Below are 21,354 nucleotides of genomic sequence, written 5' to 3' on the forward strand. Positions count from 1 at the left end.
TCATTAAAGTTTAAGCACTTGCAAATTTATTGTAATGTATTGAAATTCAAATTAAAATCAAATCAAAAAACGTGTAAACTGAATTTTCAATTTAGAGCCCCACGATTAGTTCTTCGCTGGCTGCCGGCCATATCGATAACTGCGTGAGTAATATCGATTGTCATGTATTTTGGTATTTTCTTGTTTGCGAAACGCGGTCACTCTGCACCACTAACTCGCGTCGGCTTTGGTTGTATTTTTCTGAAATAAAACAAAAGGAATTAACAAAAAATTGCAACTGAATTAATAAACAATTTTTTCACATTGTAAACAATTCCTGCCCTGTCAAGATGGTGAAACTAACACCCGAGTTGATTAACCAGTCCATGCAATACATAAATCCATGCCGTGAACGTGAGCTCGATTTGCGCGGCTACAAAATTCCACAGATCGAAAATTTGGGTGCCACATTGGATCAGTTTGATACGATCGATCTCTCGGACAATGATCTGCGCAAATTGGACAATCTGCCACATCTGCCTCGGCTTAAGTGCCTGCTGCTGAACAACAACCGCATCTTACGCATCAGCGACGGCCTGGAGGAGGTCGTGCCGAATCTGAACTCCATCATATTGACGGGAAATAATTTGCAGGAGTTGAGCGATTTGGAGCCACTTACAGGATTCAAGAAGCTGGACACAATATGTCTGCTCATCAATCCGGTGTCCACAAAGCCCAACTATCGCGAGTATATGGCCTTTAAGTTTCCACAGTTGCGTTTGCTAGATTTTCGAAAGATCAAACAGAAAGACAGGCAACTGGCACAGGAATTCTTCCGCACCAAGCAGGGCAAGGAGATGCTCAAGGAGGTGTCCAAAAAGTCCAAAATAACAGCTGCCGCGGCACTGGCAGCGGAGGCGACCAACGGCAAGCCAGCAACTGAAGGTGGACGTTTTGCTAATCCCGAGGATATGCAGCGCATCCGCGAAGCTATCAAGCGTGCCAGCTCCCTGGCGGAGGTGGAAAGACTGTCACAGATACTGCAAAGCGGGCAGCTGCCCGATAAATTTCAGCATGAATTGGGCCAAAATGGTGTTAACGGCACGGCAGCCGCACCAGCCGTGGCCATGGATTACTAGATGTAGTACTGTCGTCAGCTACCTTATAACTGTAGAACAATCTTTTAATAAATCAGTAAAAAAGAAAACAAGATTCAATTTATCTCTGCATCTTATATAGATATCTATAGTTCTCAACAGGTTGCTGTATTTGTATTTTTCACAGAAAAAATCTCAAAACGCAATACAACCGGCGATTATTGTAAATATTTAAATCAAATGCACATGTAATTAACGTAATTGGCTAAAAATTTTAACAATCTACACGGACAAAAAAATAATCGGGCAATTAGTAAATATGCTTTGGCTCTGCAAACGGATTTGCGGGATAGCATTTGGACTGTGGAATTGGTTATTGCTTGTATTGCAGTGCGCGCTCCTCTCTCTCTCGCTCTCGTATCTCACTCGCTGGATATGGCTGGTATTATGACGTCTTCGCCGCCATTATTGTGTCGTAGTGCAGGCCGGTGTAAAAGATAATCCACGTCACTAAAAATCCGGCAAACGATGTCATGAAACCCTCCTTGACCAGCTCCCACGCACCGCCATAGGCATCCTCATCCACATTCTGAAAATTGATGGCATACAGGTAGACAACGCCGCAACTGATTCCGGCAAATCTGCAATTATAGAGTATATACAAGGGAGCTGTACCACGTTCTATATTTAGGTGCTGGTTTTACTTACAGCACAAGGCCTAGAAAGCCCTTAAGCGGCACAATACCCCAGATGATGCCGAGTATAATGCCAAACACCTGACGTGACCAGTAAATAACATCCAGAAATTCATCCTGCAAACGTGTGCAAATTGTTAGCGAAAACACGCGCTGGTCTTTGGTCTACGCTCTTTGGTATCTCACCTTGTCCTCCCATTCGGATTTTGTCATGGCTCGCGCGCAAATTTCACGCAGAGATGAGGATTTTGCACTGCCATTGGCATTGCGTTCAATTGTATTTGTTCTGGTTGCCATTTTTTGTGTGACCTACTTTTTTAACAAATAATTTCCACACGTTAAATTAATTAATTATTTTTCACTATCAGTAAAATTGGCTATGCCGATATATAAGTTACAGCTTGTGATATCGATACATTTTATATCGATAATCATTAATGAATCAGCTGTGTTAGGTGAAATGAACTAGAATTGTGAGCATACTTTGTTCAATTGAACTTTTCAATGCAACTCTAACGTGGTTATGTGAACGTTTGTTATTTACCGAATAAAACAATGATACAAATAAGCAAGCTTTGCCTTACAACTTCCAGTTTAATTGCTGGTAAGTAAGCTGTTATAATGACCGTGTTACATTAAGTTAAACACAAATGCTTTGCTTGATAAACAACAACAGCACAGCGGCATGTCGGTCTCACCGCCGTTCGGTTCATTGATCAGAGTTGGCGAGCGGGCAAGGGCTTGCCGGAGAATCCCAATGCATTTGGTCCACTCACAAATTTGCCCGACTACACGTACCTTGATGGCAGGACGACGCCGCTGGGCGTAAGTAGCATCAATTTATACCAAATATAACTAAAATCAACTATTTGTGTTGCAGTCTAACCAGAAGAAGCGCTTGACGAAGCAGCAGGAGATTGCGGCCAAAATTGTGGAACTCAGCAGCGAACTGGACTTTGCCAAGCAACGTCACGAGCGCCTTAAAATGCAGGCCCAGGCCGAAAAGCAACGCATTATGCAGAATAAGCTTAAACCAAAGGGTCATCTCTTGTTAAAAAAGAAATAGTCCAGATGTAAAGCCTACTTATTAGGTGCCCCTTAAATGTTAATTAACGTTTATGACATATTTTCACTATTACATAGATATGATTGTTATCAGCTCATATTATTTACCTTAAAAACGTGTTTGCTTTATTTGGAACAGCAAACAAAAGCTATAAACCAAGTGTCAAGTGTGCCCTGTGGGAGCCGCACGTTATATTGAAAGACGTAAGCATGGTAAAATTAATGGTAATTAAATGTTAAAACTCTTGTGACGCACATTGGACAACAACCTGTCCTGGCAATTAGATGGCCAGCTCTTAACGCATGTGATTTCTGGCTGGTTGCCAGATTTAACCTGAATACAGTAAGCACTAAAATTGTAAAACAGCTGTAGCCACAAATAGGAAACGAAGTACAACTTACAGATCACGTAGCTATCATTCAAACATGTTCAAATGAAATTTTGTAAATAAGGAAATGAACAACATGTTGATTTGTAAGCAAGGTAAAGTTATGAATCTCACGCCTACCTTCACCGTCCTAAGCAGATTTGGATAGTGGCTGTTGGCCGTACGCCGTACGCCTTTACGGATCACGCTTTTAAATATTTATATACATAATAAATTACCAGCTCAACATTTGCACAGCTTTGCTTATTTGCGCTCCCGATTTTGAGCATATTGTTACTACCAATTAGACGTAAAGTATTTTGCACGCCTCGCTTGTTATTTAAAATATTCGTTAAGTGTGTATTCAGAAAGGTATTCCAGCTGCCCGATTTTAGGCAGGCATATTACTGGTCCATATACTATAAGGAGAATCTTAAAGTTGCCAGTTTGTGGCCTGCAAGCAAAATCAATCAAGTTTTTCACAGCTCAAAATCAATAAAAAAAAAAGCCTTCATTGTGCCAGACATAAAAATTTCCACATTTTACTTGTTAATTAAATTTAACGTAAATGTGCTATAATAAAATATTGATATATTTATTTACTTTCACACATGGGGCCAGCAAAGGGGCCAATGCACATTTGGGAAATTTCCCACAGACAGCAGCTTAAAAGAGTTAAGTCGACTAAAAAGAGTTTAGCCTCATTTATAGCACATGAATCTTAAAGTAAGTGTCGTACTTATTGCACTTAATTAGATAGAAGCTACGAACTTTAGTATAACAAGCTTAAGAATGGCTAACAAGATAAAATATAATGCCTTCATATCGTGTAGGTGTGATCGAATCGCTTGGCTATGCAAAACGTGAGTGCCAAACGTGATATATGGCATATCGCTAATCATGTCGTTGACCAGAGGCAGTCAAATTTGACTTTAACCGCAATATTTGATCAATTTATGCCGCACTTCTGACGTTCTCTGCAAGCCACGGCGTATACGTAATATTTGTTGTATACTTATTTACAGGTGTGCTGAGGCGCGGCTACGCACTAATTATTTGCGCTGTTTTTTGCAAAATTTCACACTCTATTTGAATGCCGAAAATATTTACAAAAACCTTGTTTATTTGGCCCATGGAATATTATGAGTAGCCCCAAAGAAATTGTGGAAAACAAATTTGCTGTTGATTGACCAACTGATTGTTGTTTTTGTTGTTGTTGCTGTTTACGATTGGAGCTTAAATATTTATTTATATACCAACGACGTTTTATTCAATTAGCATGGTTATATTTATATTAAATCAAATCAAAATGCAAAATTGAGCAAAATTAATGACCCGTGTATTGTATTAAAGTTAACATTAGATAAATAATCAGTAATAATATTAACAATGTATTCACTTATAGTATAATAAAATAATAAATTTATACAATAAATTCATCAATGAAGCAGTTTCCTTTGAAATTTTACACCTGTCATTTACTACTGCATGCTAATCTGAGCTTATATTTAGATCCCCATGCCACATACCATATTTAGAGCTCAGATCGTGCGCAGACGGCGACAACCGCAACTTATCGCCTGGTACAAATCTTGACAAAACGTCATAAGAAACCCCAAAAGAAAATACAACAGCAGAGTCAAGTGGATTGGAAATGTGTCTGGCAGAGGAAACAATTCCATGGTAATGGAAAATATACAAATACAAATAATAAACAAAAGCTGAAAAGCAATAATCAAATTATTTGATAGACGTCAAATCTTTCCGCATTGTTTTAAGTTTTCCAAATCAAACTAGAATCGCGCACGCGGCTAATCAAGCGCCAATTAGAGCCCTGACCACAATCTGAATCATTTGGAGACTCAAAAAGCATGCGCAGCAACCAGACGTCAGTATATGTCCGAACCGGCTGCTTAAATGAAAGCGACGAGCCCGGTCCGAAATTGCGTCAGAGCTGACAAAATTAAAAGAAAAAGAAACAACAACATATTTTCACATTCGGGTGCGAATCAGCTCACATTTTCGTATAAAAGGCCGGGATTCTTTGGAGTTAAGCACACAGAAGCAACGCAACGTTCCAAGCAAACACAACACAATTAGAAACTTAAATTCTTCAAAGGATAACTCAACTCTCAACAAAATGGAGCTTAAGGTAAGCATCCTCTAGAGCGCATACACACACTTATATATCCATATATATCTGTATGTGTATGTATATATATATCATATTTATTGCATAGTTACTAATTATCTTGTACATCCACAGAACATTTACACCTGCCTTAGCCTGCTGCTCAGCATCATTATCTGCAACTTGTCACAATGCAGCGCCAAACCCACATACTATGATATGGATAACTATGAGAACACCTATGAGTACAGTCCCAGAAGCGACGACAGCGATTCCTATGCCCTGGCCTATGGAAAGCCCCTCACACGCAACAGTCTGAACAAGCTAAACACGGGCTATTACTATGTGGATAATGGCTATATTGCGCCGGTGAGCGGCTCGAGTGCCTCCAACCGTCGTCGGGTGGGTGAAGATCAGTCCGATCAGCCCGCTCAGTCCGCTGACACCTATAGATTCACACCGCTTGTGCGCTTCAGGAAGACCCACACAAAGCGCAATAAGCTGTTTGTGCCCAACTTATTCGGCTAAACTGCAGCCGTAACTGCCCTGGGAATACGAGAGCACAGACTGATGATGTTTGTTATTGTATATATACACACATATACATATGTATTTGTTATTTAATATTATCATAAGCTCACCAGCAAGTACCTTATCTCATCTACACTAAGCATATTTATTTAGAAAAACACAATCAAGAAAATCTTTTAAAATAAATATTTATACCTGACATGCAAATCAAATATTTAACAGATACTTTAACAGAGTACACAAAAGACTTAGGGCACGAACTTGTACAAATCCTTTTCCTCTTTTGCAATACCTATTGTCAAAGTGATTATTAGCTAGAAGCTTTACTATTAGAAGTTTTTTTTTATTAAATAAGTCTATAATACCTGTTTTTAATAAAAAAAACCTCGGTTAAAAATTAACCAGTTTGGTTTGTAAGAAAAAATATAGTTAATGATCATAAATCGTGCAAATTAAGTACGAATTAGGAAAATCAATTAAATGCTCTATCTTTCTAAGATCTGGCTTTATTGAGCCGAGACTTGCAATTAAATATTTTTATTATGATTAGGTTTTTTAAAATTGCATTTAGTCTCACACTAGCAGTAACGATTGGTATTTAAAGGTCGTTTTCAAAATGTTAATTAAACTTGACAAAAATCGGACGTGCTAACATCACAATTCTTTACAGAAATTATATGCTATTTATTATTATATTTTATATCAGAAATATGTAATTTGTGTACGCTGTTAGATACCTAGGTAACCCCACATTGATTGTATATTCATAGATCCTACGAAAATCTGCAAGGATATGACCGAACTGTTTCTTAATTCACTTTCCCAAGCGAATGCCAATTTATTTGTTTCATAATACCATTACAAATTGGCAATTTACCCACTTCTGTTCAAATTTTTGCCACGTTCGCTAATCTTGACAAAGTTGAATTACCCGCTAAAATGCAGCTCTGTTAATTGAGGAGCACATCTGTTAGGTGTTAACAGAATTCTGTTAACAACTAGCAAAAACAATTATTAGGTGTAACCAACAACATGAAAAAATACCAGGCCATATTGAGACAGACGACAGCTGTGCTGTCGTCATTTGCAGAAGAGGAAGAAGCATTAGCAATTTTAGCGTCTGAGAAAAGTGTAATTTTCTTTCAGTGAAAGATGAGTTTCATGCAACCGAGTCCCGTTAAATACGCTTGCTCCTGTGGCATTTTGAATCCAATTAACAAACTGTTCTTCTGCCGCCACTGTCCGAAGCTGAGATGCGGTTTTTGCGTCTGCCATGAGATTGAGTCACACTTTTGCTCCAATTGCCTGGAGAACATACCATCCTCGGAGGCAAGACACAAGAAAAACTGCTGTGCCAACTGCTTCGATTGTCCTTGCTGCCAGCACACGCTCTCTGCGCGCGCCACTACCGTTCCAGTTGTGCGCAAACCTGAAGAGCCCAAGGATGGTGAAAGTGGGGCGGAGGCAACGCCCAGCCAAAAGCCTTCGGCCATGCCCACCACAAAGAAAATGTATTATTTGTCGTGCCTGTCCTGCCGTTGGACCACACGTGATGTCGGCATACCTGATCAGGGCGTGGCCACCGGCACCTGGCCGGACAATGAATGCTTGTACCAGGCGCGCTTCAATACACTGATGGAGTACTACCAGTCGGTGGTGCTGCAGGAGAAGCAGGAGAAACAGGAGTTTCTGCGCCGCAAAACGCCCAAGCAGCATAAGTTTCCCAGTCTAACCGATCGCACGGGTCTGACAGTCTCACTGATACGACGCCAAATCGGCTGGACTGAGAAAAGCGTTCCTAAAACGAAGCCCATCAACATAGCGCCCGCCGAGGCCAGTTCGGAGGTTGAACCTCTACCGGAAGACATCCTTACGCAACCCATAAATTTGCGCAACATTACAACAGTGGCCCAGCGGCACAGCCAGCCAGCGGATCAGCCGACGGCCGTGAACAAGCTGTATCCACAGCGACGTTCGCTGTGGATCAAGCGTTCGCTACGTTGCCGTCAGTGCGAGCACAATCTTATCAAGCCGGAGTATCATCCTACATCTATCAAGTATCGCATACAGCTCTTCGCCAGCTACCACGTTCCAGAAGTGATTATGGTGCGCTGCGAGCAGCCGCTGCAGCCTGGCCAAAGCAATGCGATATTGCTAAAGTTGACCAATCCTACCATGTACGACATGACAATTAGTATAATGGAGGCGGTCCCAGAAGACGCGCAAATCAACACGGATGCCTTTCAGCAGGCGTGCCGAATCAAGGAGGAAGCCATTACTTCTTCTCCCCTACTCAAGACCACGGGAGTTACTCTAGCGCGTCAGAACTCTACTCGGGAAGTGAAGCGCGAGGTGCGTGAATTGGCCAATGCATCGATTGTGCCACTGGAGAGCCCGTTCGTGCTGAGCCAACGCGATGATTCCAAGGAATTCGATGAGGATGTTCAGGCGCCTATGGAAGAGCCCAAATTCATTGTTTGGCGTAAGGGCAACAAAGTGTTGATACGACTTCAGTTTATTCCAGCAGCTGAGTTAGAGCCTGGCAATAAGGTGACACTGGGCTTCTACATGCAGTACACGTACGTGAATACCGTTTCCAATACTCCCGACAAGAAGGACCCGACTACGCATGCTTTATACTCAAGGATCTTTATTGAAGCTGGCGATATAGCACAGCAAACAGCTAATTAGTTGAAGCAAATCGATACTAATTAACATGCTTTAATCATGCTATGTGAAATATATTTATGCAACTAATTTAGTATTACCCTTAATTATGTTAATCTAAGCAAGCACTGCATCCGATCATGTGAAATAAAAGCCTCAAAAAACCTTTGGCGCACCAGTCCACTTCTCGCTTTGCTGCCACAAGAATTTGATGACCTTTTCGTTTTTGGCAGCCTCTGCCACTTCCTTTGGCTTGCAGTCGCTAAAGTACAGTCCAGTTACGTCATCCAAGTCTGGATCTAGTGCTGCATACAATGTGGTCTGTGCCCCGCTCTTGGGCGTTTTCACTAAAGGCCAGAAAAGCGGCTTGATGAAATTCCTATGAAATAATTCAGCGAGCATAGAGTAAGGTATTTCCAATTCACTTCTTAGATTCTTACTTACATCACAAATTTGGATTGTGCAAGCTGAAGGTTTCTGAATATTTCCGTATCCACTAAGCCGGGATGTAAGGCATTTACGGTTACTCCAGTGCCAGCCAAGCGTTTGGCCAGCTCTCGCGTAAACATGACGTTCGCCAATTTGCTCTGGCTATATCCCTTGCCCTCGTCATAGGACTTCTCGCTATTTAAATCATCCACATTGATTTGGCCCATAGCGTGTGCCAGACTGGAGACGTTAACAATGCGACTGGGCGCCGATTTCTACCAAATATTAAAGGTAATCTGATCTGTTGCCTTTTTTCACTTAAACGCATTTTTATACCTTTAGTAGATCTATCAATAGAATGGTGAGCAAAAAGTGGCCCAAGTGGTTGACACCCAGCTGCATCTCGAATCCGTCCTCCGTGAGACGTCGCGGTCCACGAAAGATGCCGGCATTGTTAATGAGAATGTGCAGTTGATTCTGTTCCGCCTTAAAGCTTATATTACATAGCTATATTAAGAATCAACACTAGAAACAGTGTCCGACTCACTCTGCGACAAATTTACGCACGGACGACAGCGAGGATAGGTCCAGTTCAAGAAAGAAAACATTTTTGTTATTAGTCTCCTTTATAATTTGCTTACGCGCCTCTTCAGCTCTATTCCTATCCCGACAGGCCATATAAACTGTAGCGCCACGTCGGGCCAGCTCCCGGACAGTCTCCTTGCCAATGCCCGTGTTTGCGCCGGTGACAATCACAATCTTGCCGGTTTCATTGGTTTCTTTTTTAAATTGGCCACCCTGCATATACTGCCTAAAAGAATTTGAACTATAGTATAGTATTAATTATCTTTAAACAGTCGCCATCAGTTCCACCTGATAAAGTAGACCGCAAATCCAATTGATGCGGGCCAAGCTATCAATGGGCTTAGAAGGTAATCACTGAGTGCACACATTTATTTTAGGTCTCCACGGCGCTGAGTACAAGAATAAACTGTGCTATAGAATGGCAGAACCTATATGTAGTCAAATTCTGTCGCAATCAGTCGACTGATAAATAATAAAATGCGTGATAACAAATTTAGATTAGGCATATTGTAGCATACATATATACACCAATGACTATTATTATTTCATATAATTTTGCATAATCTTATTTCTTGGAGTGAGTCCATTTCTCGCTCTCTTCCCAAAGGAGTTTTCCCATTTTATCATCGGTCGCAGCGGGCGCAACTTTCTTCTCAGCACAATCGCTGAAATATTTGCCAGTTACATTACTCAATTCCGGGTCTAGAGCTGCATATAAGGTAGTTTGTGCTCCACTTTTGGGCGTCTTGAGCAGAGGCCACAACAAACTCCTTAGAACATAGCTGCAAACATGACAAATTTGTTGTATTATCAACATTTGGCTATCAAGTACAAATACCAACCGTCCAAATGTATTATTAAAAATCTTCATGTGTCTACCGAGTTCTGTGTCAACAACACCCGGATGTAAAGCATTCACGGTCACTCCGGTGCCCTCCAAGCGTTTAGCCAGCTCCCGCGTAAACAAAACGTTTGCCAACTTGCTCTGGCTGTAGGCGTTGCCCTCGTCATAGGACTTCTCGCTGTTCAGATCGTCAATGTTGATGCTGCCACGCGTATGAGCCAAGCTGGAAACGTTGACAATACGGCTGGGCGCACTGTTCTATAAGGAAATTAGAATTAATAGAAGCACAATAGTTTTAGATTGATTACCTTCAGCAAATCCAGCAGCAAGTTAGTAAGCAAAAAGTGACCCATATGGTTGACGCCCAGCTGCATTTCGAAGCCATTCTTTGTCAACATGTGCGGGCAACGCATAACGCCCGCATTGTTAATGAGAATATGCAGTTTATCCTGTTCCTTCTTGAAGCTAATTTCATAGAAGTTATTAAACAGGGTATTGTGTAGTAGCTGAAGCAATGCTTACTCAGCAACAAAATTGCGAATGGATTCCAGAGATGCCAAGTCGAGTTCGCGAAAGAATATATTTTTGTTGCCCGTTTCTTGTACAATTTCCAAAAGTGCCTTTTCTGTTCTAGCCTTATCCCGACAGGCCATATAGACAGTGGCACCTCGACGAGCCAGTTCAAGTACCGTCTCCTTGCCAATGCCCGTATTCGAGCCGGTTACAATTACCACCTTGCCGGTTTCATTAGTCTCCTTCGTAAACTGGCCGCCCTGCATGTACTGTCTGAAAGATGAGAGAAACCGGTGAATTACAATGCATACACATGAATATTAATATTTTCAATTAGCACTAATTGTACCTAAGAAAGTAAACACCAAGGCCAAAGAGTGCCGGCCAGACTATGCATGGGCACAGAAGACAATCAATACAAGCACACATGTTTCTTCTGTTCAAGCGCTCAAAATCAACTGAAACTCAGTCAATTGTTGTGAGCTTTTTAAGTATACATATACGAGATATGAGTCACATATTTTGCTCGACTGAAAACTCACGATGACAGTAATCAAATCAAGCGTGAGAACCTACTAGAACTATAATGAGCGCATGAATATTTACGCTTATGTTGAAATTTGTAGATATTTATTTATATATTATAAACAACCAAGAAATAATCCTTATGCTTTAGAGGATAACTTTATTCAGTCTTGATATCCAGTATTGGGGAACACGTCCATTTTTCGCTCACAGCCCAAAGCCATTTGGCAGTTTGTGCATCAGTCGCAGCGGGCGCTACTTCCTGAAGATGGCAGTCGCTAAAGTATTTTCCAGTTACGTTTTCCAAGTCCGGATCAAGCGCTACATACAGACTCGTTTGTGCCCCGTTCTTGACTGTCTTCACAAATGGCCAAAACAGAGGCCGAACGAACAAGCTGCAATACAAGCTGGTTGTCAACTTGAGCCCAAGATTAACTATTCGTATACGTACCCCGCAAAGAAGTTGGTAAAAAAGCCCATATGCCTAAAGAGTTCAGTGTCCACTATGCCAGGATGTAGGGCATTAACTGTTACTCCAGTTCCCTCTAACCGTCTGGCCAGTTCCCGTGTAAATAGAACATTGGCCAACTTGCTCTGGTTGTAGGCCTTTGCATCATCATAGGACTTCTCACTGTTTAGATCTGCCGTGTTGATTTCACCTCGCGTATGCGCCAAACTGGACACATTTACGATGCGACTGGGACACGATTTCTAAGATGTGGCAACGAGTTGATGACACTATCTAGGTCTACTACTTAAGTCTTGTATACCTTCAGCACGTCTAGCATTAAATTTGTAAGCAGAAAGTGTCCCAAGTGATTGACGCCCAGCTGCATCTCAAACCCATCTTTGGTCAATGAACGAGGACATCGCATTACACCAGCATTGTTGATGAGTATATGCAGATTAGCCTGTTCCCGTTTGAAGCTGCAAGGATTTAACCATCGTATAACAATTGCTCGAATGGAAAAGGATAACCTACGTGGCCGCAAAGTTACGTATGGAATCCAAAGATGCCAAATCACATTGGCGGCAGTAAACGTATTTGTTTTTGGTCTCTAGTACAATCTCCTCTCGTGCCTCTTCACACTTTTTCATATCTCGACAGGCCATATAAACAGTGGCTCCCCTTCGCGCCAACTCCCGCACCGTCTCCTTGCCTATGCCCGTGTTTGAACCGGTTACAATAACAACTTTGTCCGTTTCATCCGTCTCTTTCGTGAATTTGCCGCCTTGCATAAGGTCTCTTCAATCGGGAAATGCTCGTTTTTTACCAATTGTTGAATAAAATGCAACTAACTTACTTTATAAAGCAGGCGCAACCCACCGAGGTGCCCGCCACGCTTGCCCAGAATATTGGTCGGCTTTTTAGAAACGCAAATAACGTCATTTTGTGCTCGAATAAATAAAAACACGAGTGCACGAACTATGTGATGTTGTGCATAAATACGCGATCGCGATGGCTTAGGGGTGCGCATTTAAAATACCCTATGACCAATTGATGGCTCACACGGAAGCATAGCGCGCATGTTTATCGCCCATGATTGTAAAAACAAAAACGAGCATTAATTTATTTAGTTCAAATTATATGTTTTAAATGTTTAAAGTAACTGTAGAATTTGTGTGATATGGCGTGTTAGGTGTTTCGTGTGAAAGTACTGCTAAATATGTAGGCTCTTTGCGTGTAGGTACAGGGTATCATACCCAGGGTTGCTTACCTGACTTTCGAAATTGAACTTATAAAACTTACTTAATAAACAAAACTGCCAATCCAATTACAAGGACCCATACCAAAAACGAGTTTAAAATACTGACAAGATCTAGGTTCATCTTTGCAGAGATTCTTGTTAAAACGTTGTAAGCGCAAATTAAATAAAAGCTCTTCTTCTTTGTTTGAATTAAAAACAGGGCGTTTCAAGTACACAAGTTGGTCAGACGTGGGCTTGTTGTGTATATTTTAGTCCGAAATTTCACGTGAATACGTTTCTTGAGAGCGTTGTTAAAGAACATAATATCGTCTGCCGTGTGCGAGTCAAGTGACAGTACGCTCAGCGCCAACGGAGACGCATTCAATTATAACCGAGCCAAACAAAATATAATGCGTCGAAATGTGTAAGTCAACGCCAACTCGACTGTTGCTTTGAGAATAATCGAAACGCTTCTTATTTCAGGCGCCAACAACAGTACAACTGGGAGAATGGACAGCAAGACGGAATGGACGATATATTTCTCAGACCCGCCCATGAGAACAACGAGATTATGGATATGGTTCAGTTAGCAAACAGATCCAGCAATGGAAACTCAAAGGTGTCGCGTTCTGAGAACACGCTGGAGGTGAAAGTACAGGAGGGCGATACACTGCAAGCTCTGGCTCTGCGGTTCCATTGCTCTGTAGCGGACATTAAGCGCCTGAACAAGATTGATCGCGACAATGAGATACATGCACGTCGAATTATTCGCATTCCAGTCACAGTACACAATGTGCTGCTGGGTGCAAGCGATGTTGATGCACTGCCTAGTGTGCATCGTAGTGGGAATAACAGTCCAAGGCACAATGTGGACCTAGAGCCGGCCATTGAGCGCAATCCGCTGGAGGATGCACGCATGATGCTGGATGAGCGACTTCTGGTAGCTGCTGTCAATGCTTCCGGTCCTGTAGCTGGGGAAGCTCAGCCCTCAACACGAAGAGATGGCAGTAAATTTTATGAAGGAGCTCATGGCTATCCAGACGACGAGGGTGAGTTGATTATTAATTTTTAATATGTAAGGTGGCTGGCATTGAGTTATCATGTTCAAAATTTCAATGTGAACTCTAAACAGCTGATAGAGCTGGCCAACCAAGCAAAGTTTTTGTGCGTTAGAGTCACCCTGTGTGCCGTAAGGCGCTATTCTGTTAAGGGTTCTGTTAAATAAGCAGTGAAGTTGGGCGCAGCCAGCAATTTGTTTAGTCATTCGAAATACGGCCACACTCGCCAATAAAATTGTGAGAAAACACAAGCGTTGGCGAAAGACACAAAATTTAGTTAATAATTTGCTATTAAACAACTAAAACAAGATGCCGGACTATCTGGGAGATGATCAGCGCAAAGTTAAGCATGACGAGAAGGAGGAAAAAGAGATTAAGTCTCTAGACGAAGGCGACATCGAACTTCTCAAGACGTACGGCCAGAGCCAGTACCACAAGTCCATAAAGAACATCGAGGAGGACATACAAAAGGCCGTTAAGCAAGTAAACGAGCTAACAGGCATTAAGGAGAGCGACACGGGCTTGGCCCCGCCAGCCCTGTGGGATTTGGCTGCCGACAAGCAAATACTGCAGAATGAGCAACCGCTGCAGGTGGCGCGTTGCACAAAGATTATCAACGCAGACTCTGATGATCCCAAGTATATTATCAATGTCAAGCAGTTTGCCAAGTTTGTGGTGGATCTGGCCGATTCTGTCGCCCCCACAGACATTGAAGAGGGCATGCGTGTGGGCGTTGATCGCAATAAGTATCAGATTCACATACCACTGCCCCCCAAAATTGATCCCACTGTCACGATGATGCAAGTCGAGGACAAACCGGATGTTACCTACAGTGATGTTGGTGGCTGCAAGGAGCAGATTGAAAAGTTGCGTGAGGTGGTAGAAACACCTTTGCTGCATCCCGAGAAGTTTGTTAATCTCGGCATTGAGCCGCCCAAGGGTGTGCTCCTGTTTGGTCCGCCCGGTACGGGAAAGACATTGTGTGCTCGTGCGGTGGCCAATCGCACAGATGCCTGCTTTATACGTGTCATCGGCTCGGAGCTGGTGCAGAAGTACGTGGGTGAAGGCGCACGTATGGTTCGTGAACTTTTCGAGATGGCCCGTTCCAAGAAGGCCTGTCTGATATTCTTCGATGAAATCGATGCCATTGGCGGTGCGCGCTTTGATGACGGCGCTGGCGGCGACAACGAGGTGCAGCGTACTATGCTGGAGCTGATCAATCAGCTAGATGGCTTCGACCCGCGTGGCAACATTAAGGTGCTGATGGCCACCAATCGACCTGACACATTGGATCCTGCGCTTATGCGTCCCGGTCGCTTGGATCGTAAAGTGGAGTTCGGACTGCCCGATCAGGATGGCCGTTCGCACATCTTTAAAATACACGCCCGCTCAATGTCCGTGGAGCGAGACATTCGCTTTGATCTGCTAGCACGTCTGTGCCCTAACTCGACGGGCGCTGAGATACGCTCAGTGTGCACTGAGGCCGGCATGTTTGCCATACGTGCGCGCCGCAAGGTGGCCACCGAGAAGGACTTCCTGGAGGCGGTCAACAAGGTTATCAAGAGCTACGCCAAGTTCAGCGCCACTCCTCGCTATATGACCTACAATTAAGTTACGTTTTATACTGCATTTCTTTATTTTGCTGCGCTGTGAGCCTTCAATTCAAACTGTAACTGCTACAGCTGGGCGTTAAGTAAATAAAAGATCCAAAATATATAGTATTCACCAATTTTTATTATTATTATTGTTTCTTGCAAGCTTTTCTTGTCTTTGTTCATGTGTTTAACCCTGCATTTTGTTTTGTATATGTGCAGCCAACATGGAGCAGACTTTGGACGACAGTGCGGCCTTGCTGGATGATATGCTGGTGGATAGACATGCGCCAATTGTGCGTCCCATACCGGGTCCATCGCTGCGTGCCATTGACTGGTCTGGCTCGGATTGCGACATGTCCTGGATATGCCTGCTAATATTTATACTCGCCCTCTGTGTTGTTATACCGCTCGTCTATGTCATTTATCTGGCTGAGCATCCGCATCACAATCACACCTCATAGCTGAAGTGATCATCATTCCAAGTGTGCTAATTGAGATGATAGGCAAAAAACACAACTCTCACTTTCTTGCTCCGAAGGAACGCATTTAAAATGCAGCTGCGAGACGTAGGATTTATTTTTTTAAAATAATGATTATATACATAAAATAATAATTATTTATCATAGAAATAAAGAACCAATTGTGACTTGTCCAGCATATAATAGACTTGACAAAAATAATGAATGTGTTAATGTTAAAGTCTCAATTTAATCAAAAATTACATTAACTAAATCTTAACTGGCGAATACAGTCATCTACCCAATACGTTAAGTGTGGTAAAACAATAATAAGTATAACTGATCATAAGTTTTTATTCGTATATAACACTATTTATAACAGTGAAAGAATATATTTATCGATATACATATATATGCATATATCGATGTACGGGTCATTATGATAGTTCAAGTGGTTTGCGGTTTTGCGGGGCTTAAAACTAAATACATATCTTAGCTGTAAATAAAATATTTAAGAGTTTAAATAAATAGTATCCATGGATATAAGTATTTAATTCTAATAAATCTAAAACTAAAAACAATTATTCGCGCACACTGGGCGTTACTTTTAGGTTAAGTACTTTGAAGAATACTTTTCATTGAATGTGTACTATGTCAATGTTGTTTAAATGGAGGCCATGGCACATGATTATTTGGTGTTGATTTGGTATCCAGGATGCTGCGCACCATTATTGTGCATATTCCTCACTGTGGAATATCAGCCAATGGTGGCACAGCTAAATGTAAGTTAGTTGCATTTGTATTCACTTAAACTTTAAGTTCTCAAAGTAAGCAATATTGCTCCTAAGGAAGCCTCTGCGCACGGGCACAGGACTCGCCGGTGAGGCGATGGGTATGTTCATAGGATGTTCTTCGGATTGCATAGAGGGATCTCTGTTGGAACAATTGGAGCACATGTTAAAGCATAGCGAATTAAAATGCTCGAAATACCTACGTTTCCAGCGATGATAGATCGGAGGCAATTGTGGATTCATCGGCCACCTCGGCTATGGATATGGCGTGCTGTAGCATATGCTTACGGGATTGTGGCGAGGTTGGCTTCTCTGGTGCATCGGGTGATGCCATCAACTTGGCATGTTGCAGAGTCTAACGTACTTATACATTGAACATCCATAAAGTAGGGTATATACAAAATTGACATACCTTGGCCCGCCAGCGACGCTCGGGCTGCGTGCGTTTGCTGGTCAGCAGAAAGGCTTGAGCCAGCGCCTTAACCGAGGGCAGGGCATGCACCACATCGTCCTCAACAGCTGGCTTCTCTGTGGGCGTGGCTGCTGGCTCAGGCTGGAAAAAAACACACACACACACCTATGATTGAGCTGCCCAAGAGCTATTTGCTGGCAACTTACCATCTCATCATCGTCGTCTATGGACAATACTTGACTTGGTTCAATCAGACGACGCTTGGGCTGCAGAAATCTGAAAGCTGGCGGCGTAGAGCCACGCGTTGGTGTCATTGACGGTGAGGCGCAGACGTTGGGCGTCGCATCGGCGGGCCCAAATTGCAGCACAACAGGCCGTTCACGTTTGCGCGACGCATCTATGGAGGAGGAGGAGGAGGGTGCACTCAGTGCAGACTCCATAGATGACGTGCTAGACGTGCTGGGCGGCTGCTCCTGCGCCTTGATGACTGTCGTCGTCTCCTGCTTATTGAAATCATAAACACGCACTGTGTCCGAGTCATCGCTGGTCGTTTGCAGGGATTGATTCGATTGGGTCTCCAGGCTGGCGTTGCCAGCATCCAGCACCTGAGCTGGCAAAGCCGTGTAAATACACTTGTCGTCCGAAATCTCGACGAGCTGCTCCTGCGGTTGCTCGACTGCAGTTTTGCTTGCTATTTGAGCCTTTTGATAAAACATTTTTTTTCGTTTGGTGTTCATTGTGTTTGTTTGTAGTTTTGTGTGTCGTTGTTGTTGTTGTTGTTGTTGTTTAGGTACATTTTATGCATGTTGGTTAGTTTTAGTTGGATAGTTTAGATTTAAATATGGAAAGAAGAATTGTTTAGGTACAATATATTATTAGGCACAAATTTTGTCGAGCTGTTTAAAGTTCAAATGCAAACTACAGAAATTGTTATTCATAAATTTTAAAAAATTTGTTTTGAAAATCTTATAATCGAATTCGATTAAACTAGTCATTAACTGAATTTATCTAAATTATGTATTTACATAAAGTTATTTATAGAATAATTTACAATATTTATATTTAAAATGTTTTTTTTTTAGAATGTTTCTTCATTTTCGAAAATTGTTCATTTTATGGCGAGTTTCTAAAAATTGGTTTTCACAATTTTTTTGAAGCGTATTTGAACTTTAAGCAGAATACTCGTTTATGTCTACTGAGTATTAGCTGGGCTGATGTATGGAATGTGATGTACAGAATGTGGCATATGGAATGTGATGCTTATTTGCGGGTAAATGTGGTATGTGGCAAGTGGTCAAGCAGCAACATGCAATAGGGATTCGCTTTAGTTACAGCTACAAATAAATAGATTTTTGAAAAAGCAACTATGTTTAGCACAGAAGTGAAACAAATGCCGTTAGTAAAATGCCATAAACAATAATTATATAATTGATCTATTTAGCAATTGTTAGTTGCCGCTATTGTTGTACTCACCCCGGTCAAATCAGCTTTTTACTAAAAACATTTGTTTCATTTTTTTGTAATATTGGTTTGTTGTTTAAGTTTTGGCTTTATTTGTATTGGTTGTTTATAAAAAGAAGTTAGCAATTAATTATGTATGAATTAACTAAAGTGCATACAAGAGTTATTATTAAAAATTAACAGCAACAAAATCATAATTAAAACATACAAAAGAGAATGCTGCATACTTTAGGGCGCATTAGCATTAATAATAAGGCAATTAGCATTAAAATTATTATTTAGCTTGCATTTATATATTTGTTGTTGTTTGTTGTTTGTTGTTTGTTACAATTAGGTGGAAAGAACTGTAGCTCAATATTCTCTCGGGAGAAAGTATGAATATGCAAATTGTTTGTGGTGCAACTTTTGGTGCGCTTGTATTTTGGGATATATTTGGAAATTTACAATTTCTTTTGAGCAGATGGCACTGCCTGCCTTAAAGCCTAACCATGCTGGAGATTCTATGTGTGTGTGTGTGTGTGGGTGTGGATGTGAGTGTGTGTTGGTGTGTGTGCGTGTGCGTGTTGCCTTTACTGACTAGTTATTTAAGTTGGCTGACTAATATTTTGGCAGAGACTACACCTAAATGCTACAACTACAACACAGAGGATCCCGATATAAGCAAAATTACCCCCGCCCTCCAAGTTAAGTTGACCCTCCTCCCATCCTCTTGCCCTAGACACACTTCTCCTAGAAGAGCAGACTATTGTTGCTGTGCTTGGCATCAGCCCCGCTGAAGCCGTTCAAACAGCTGTCCACGCCCGAGTCCTGATCGTCCAGGCTGGGCTTTGTCTGCACTTCGCTCTCGTACAGAGGATTCATCACGAAATCCTTGGAGGTGGCGGACACAGCACGAAAACTGTTGCGTTTTAGGTCTTTGTGCAGCAGCTGCTTCTCGAACTGCGTGAGGACCGCAGCCGAGGGTCCCAGCGAATGCCGCTTGGAGGCGGACGAGCCAAAGGAGACGCCACTCGCATTGCTGTGCAGGCTCAGCGTGGATTGCGTATGGCGTTTGGGCAGCGTGCTGCCAAAGTGTTGCCCCGTGCTGCTGCGCCACGAGCGCTGCGAACGTACGTCAAAGTCATCCCCGTCCGGTTCTAGGCCTAAGCTGGAGTCGCGATAATGCGACGCCGACGTGGAGGGACGCTCGTAGGCGCCGGCTAATGCTAATGTGGGGCATGTAGTACGTTTGTTAATGAACTTTAGCGAGCTGCTGCGTCGCACTGGCGTTGACAGCGTCCAATGTGAGTGGAGGTCAGCGTGGTTACTTTGAGCGCTACTTGAAATGCGGTTGCCATGCGGTTGAATTACCTCATTGATGACAATGTCCTCATCCGTCTGGCCGGACCCCGGCTCCCCCGTGCTGCTGCTGATGCACGCCACTGAAGTCGCCCGTCCGCTAGTGGGCGTGGTCAGTGCCTGAGGCGCATTGTTGATGTAATAGTCGCGACTGTAGCTGTGTGAGGAGAATAATACCAACAAAGTTTGATACGAGATAGTCGGGACTAAGCTCAAGTAGGCACTAACCGCTTGTAATCCTCGACGCGGCTGGCAGGCTCCTCATCCGAGCCCCTCATCAGAGCCAGCGCCTTTTGCTCGGCACACGGACTTATATTGGGCACATCCATGAAGCGTTCCTGTGTGCCGCTGATGCGTTGCTTCAGCGCCTCCGGCGCATACGGATTGTTGGGCATTTCGACGGCATTGTACCACTTCTTGACCTCACGTTCCGCGATGGAGCCTGCAATTGGCTTGAATTAATATTCAATAGCAATAAATATAATAGAGTACAAGCAACATGTTAGCCAGTTTAAGGGGAAAGCAGAACAGAAAGCGGAAACGAAAACGGAAACGGAAACACAAGAAAGCAAAGGTGGGGCGACAAAAAAGTGGGAGACAACAAACACCGAGTGATGACTGTGTTGGTGCTGGTGGCCATAAGTGCGTGTTACCTGGGGCGAAGCGCCGCAACAGTACAACATCATTATCATCATCATCATGATCATGATTAATATCAATATGAACATCATTATTATTATCATCGCCATTTTGTTGGCCACCATTCAATGTGACAATGTGGCCCGACTTGCTCGACCATCTTAGTGAACCATTTGTTAATTTACCATTTGGCCGTGTTCGTGTTGTGGTATTATTGTTAGTATTATTGTTAGTATTTTTGTTGGTATTTTTGTTAATATTTGTGGTTGCATTCGTGCATTGCGTGCTACTAGACACTGCCTCATCCAAAACCTCATCTGGATAACTATCATAATTGTGCACTGACTCGACGTCGCCGTCGCCGTCGAAGGTCTCGTGCGAGGTGGACGGCGCGCTCTCATTGCTGTGATTTGAGTCTGAGCTCAATTGATCTGAGAAAAGAACGTGGTTAATAAAGTTAAAGCCAATCTCTGTCAAGCTGCCAA

At 42.6% G+C, this 21,354-nt stretch overlaps 10 protein-coding genes and 1 long non-coding RNA gene across 16 annotated transcripts in view; 6 read left to right on the top strand and 5 right to left on the bottom strand.

The window, feature by feature from the left end:
• The first annotated feature begins 29 nt into the window (after positions 1 to 29).
• U2A (small nuclear ribonucleoprotein polypeptide A'-like U2A) lies at positions 30 to 1,189 on the top strand. Its single transcript, XM_064688092.1, has 2 exons — positions 30 to 143; positions 330 to 1,189. The coding sequence occupies exon 2, from the start codon at positions 330 to 332 to the stop codon at positions 1,116 to 1,118; it is 789 nt and encodes a 262-aa protein (XP_064544162.1). The 5' UTR covers positions 30 to 143; the 3' UTR covers positions 1,119 to 1,189.
• A 2-nt stretch (positions 1,190 to 1,191) lies between these two features.
• Positions 1,192 to 2,176, bottom strand: LOC135432402 (GEL complex subunit OPTI). Its single transcript, XM_064688094.1, has 3 exons — positions 1,958 to 2,176; positions 1,785 to 1,888; positions 1,192 to 1,717 (listed from the first exon to the last, which is right to left on the bottom strand). The coding sequence occupies exons 1-3, from the start codon at positions 2,066 to 2,068 to the stop codon at positions 1,522 to 1,524; spliced, it is 411 nt and encodes a 136-aa protein (XP_064544164.1). The 5' UTR covers positions 2,069 to 2,176; the 3' UTR covers positions 1,192 to 1,521.
• A 48-nt stretch (positions 2,177 to 2,224) lies between these two features.
• On the top strand, positions 2,225 to 2,952 carry mRpL52 (mitochondrial ribosomal protein L52). Its single transcript, XM_064688096.1, has 3 exons — positions 2,225 to 2,375; positions 2,448 to 2,596; positions 2,652 to 2,952. Exons 1-3 carry the CDS (start codon positions 2,327 to 2,329, stop codon positions 2,835 to 2,837), a joined length of 384 nt encoding a protein of 127 aa, XP_064544166.1. The 5' UTR covers positions 2,225 to 2,326; the 3' UTR covers positions 2,838 to 2,952.
• On the bottom strand, positions 2,733 to 3,354 carry LOC135432407 (uncharacterized). The gene is made up of 2 exons (XR_010436906.1): positions 3,093 to 3,354; positions 2,733 to 3,010 (listed from the first exon to the last, which is right to left on the bottom strand). It is a non-coding gene; the product is annotated as an uncharacterized LOC135432407 (long non-coding RNA).
• Positions 3,355 to 4,905: 1,551 nt separating this feature from the next.
• Positions 4,906 to 6,065, top strand: LOC135432403 (uncharacterized). The gene is made up of 2 exons (XM_064688095.1): positions 4,906 to 5,356; positions 5,471 to 6,065. The coding sequence occupies exons 1-2, from the start codon at positions 5,345 to 5,347 to the stop codon at positions 5,861 to 5,863; spliced, it is 405 nt and encodes a 134-aa protein (XP_064544165.1). The 5' UTR covers positions 4,906 to 5,344; the 3' UTR covers positions 5,864 to 6,065.
• Positions 6,066 to 6,929: 864 nt separating this feature from the next.
• On the top strand, positions 6,930 to 8,627 carry DCTN4-p62 (dynactin subunit 4). The gene has a single exon (XM_064688084.1). It carries the CDS (start codon positions 7,019 to 7,021, stop codon positions 8,555 to 8,557), a length of 1,539 nt encoding a protein of 512 aa, XP_064544154.1. The 5' UTR covers positions 6,930 to 7,018; the 3' UTR covers positions 8,558 to 8,627.
• LOC135432395 (retinol dehydrogenase 12-like) lies at positions 8,628 to 9,954 on the bottom strand. Its single transcript, XM_064688087.1, has 5 exons — positions 9,836 to 9,954; positions 9,510 to 9,773; positions 9,299 to 9,455; positions 8,978 to 9,237; positions 8,628 to 8,912 (listed from the first exon to the last, which is right to left on the bottom strand). Exons 1-5 carry the CDS (start codon positions 9,913 to 9,915, stop codon positions 8,690 to 8,692), a joined length of 984 nt encoding a protein of 327 aa, XP_064544157.1. The 5' UTR covers positions 9,916 to 9,954; the 3' UTR covers positions 8,628 to 8,689.
• An 85-nt stretch (positions 9,955 to 10,039) lies between these two features.
• On the bottom strand, positions 10,040 to 13,059 carry LOC135432416 (uncharacterized). Its single transcript, XM_064688119.1, has 10 exons — positions 12,734 to 13,059; positions 12,412 to 12,675; positions 12,200 to 12,356; positions 11,881 to 12,140; positions 11,592 to 11,824; positions 11,254 to 11,362; positions 10,914 to 11,177; positions 10,700 to 10,856; positions 10,390 to 10,649; positions 10,040 to 10,329 (listed from the first exon to the last, which is right to left on the bottom strand). The coding sequence occupies exons 1-10, from the start codon at positions 12,817 to 12,819 to the stop codon at positions 10,113 to 10,115; spliced, it is 2,007 nt and encodes a 668-aa protein (XP_064544189.1). The 5' UTR covers positions 12,820 to 13,059; the 3' UTR covers positions 10,040 to 10,112.
• A 159-nt stretch (positions 13,060 to 13,218) lies between these two features.
• Positions 13,219 to 16,665, top strand: LOC135432399 (lysM and putative peptidoglycan-binding domain-containing protein 4). The gene is made up of 3 exons (XM_064688090.1): positions 13,219 to 13,541; positions 13,601 to 14,166; positions 15,990 to 16,665. The coding sequence occupies exons 1-3, from the start codon at positions 13,528 to 13,530 to the stop codon at positions 16,229 to 16,231; spliced, it is 822 nt and encodes a 273-aa protein (XP_064544160.1). The 5' UTR covers positions 13,219 to 13,527; the 3' UTR covers positions 16,232 to 16,665.
• Rpt1 (26S proteasome regulatory subunit Rpt1) lies at positions 14,232 to 15,896 on the top strand. Its single transcript, XM_064688086.1, has one exon. It carries the CDS (start codon positions 14,485 to 14,487, stop codon positions 15,784 to 15,786), a length of 1,302 nt encoding a protein of 433 aa, XP_064544156.1. The 5' UTR covers positions 14,232 to 14,484; the 3' UTR covers positions 15,787 to 15,896.
• Positions 16,561 to 21,354, bottom strand: part of M7BP (Myosin-7a binding protein) — a 37,528-nt gene continuing 32,734 nt past the window's right edge. For 4 of the 6 annotated variants that reach the window (XM_064688053.1, XM_064688052.1, XM_064688054.1 and 1 more), the window contains 2 exons: positions 20,459 to 20,672; positions 18,961 to 20,387 (listed from right to left, as the gene is read on the bottom strand). In XM_064688053.1, the coding sequence (XP_064544123.1) occupies positions 19,622 to 20,387; positions 20,459 to 20,672 (980 nt within the window). In that variant the 3' untranslated portion in view covers positions 18,961 to 19,621. Of the gene's footprint in view, positions 17,162 to 17,222; positions 17,375 to 17,431; positions 17,573 to 17,637; positions 18,133 to 18,960; positions 20,388 to 20,458; positions 20,673 to 20,883; positions 21,301 to 21,354 lie in introns of those variants that run through there. The other 2 variants (XM_064688051.1, XM_064688055.1) reach the window with 2 other exon arrangements.

Source organism: Drosophila montana, unplaced genomic scaffold, assembly GCF_035044405.1.
Source record: "Drosophila montana isolate Dmon_TW-CO22-7 unplaced genomic scaffold, ASM3504440v1 contig_3200_1, whole genome shotgun sequence".
Lineage (NCBI taxonomy): Eukaryota > Metazoa > Arthropoda > Insecta > Diptera > Drosophilidae > Drosophila > Drosophila montana.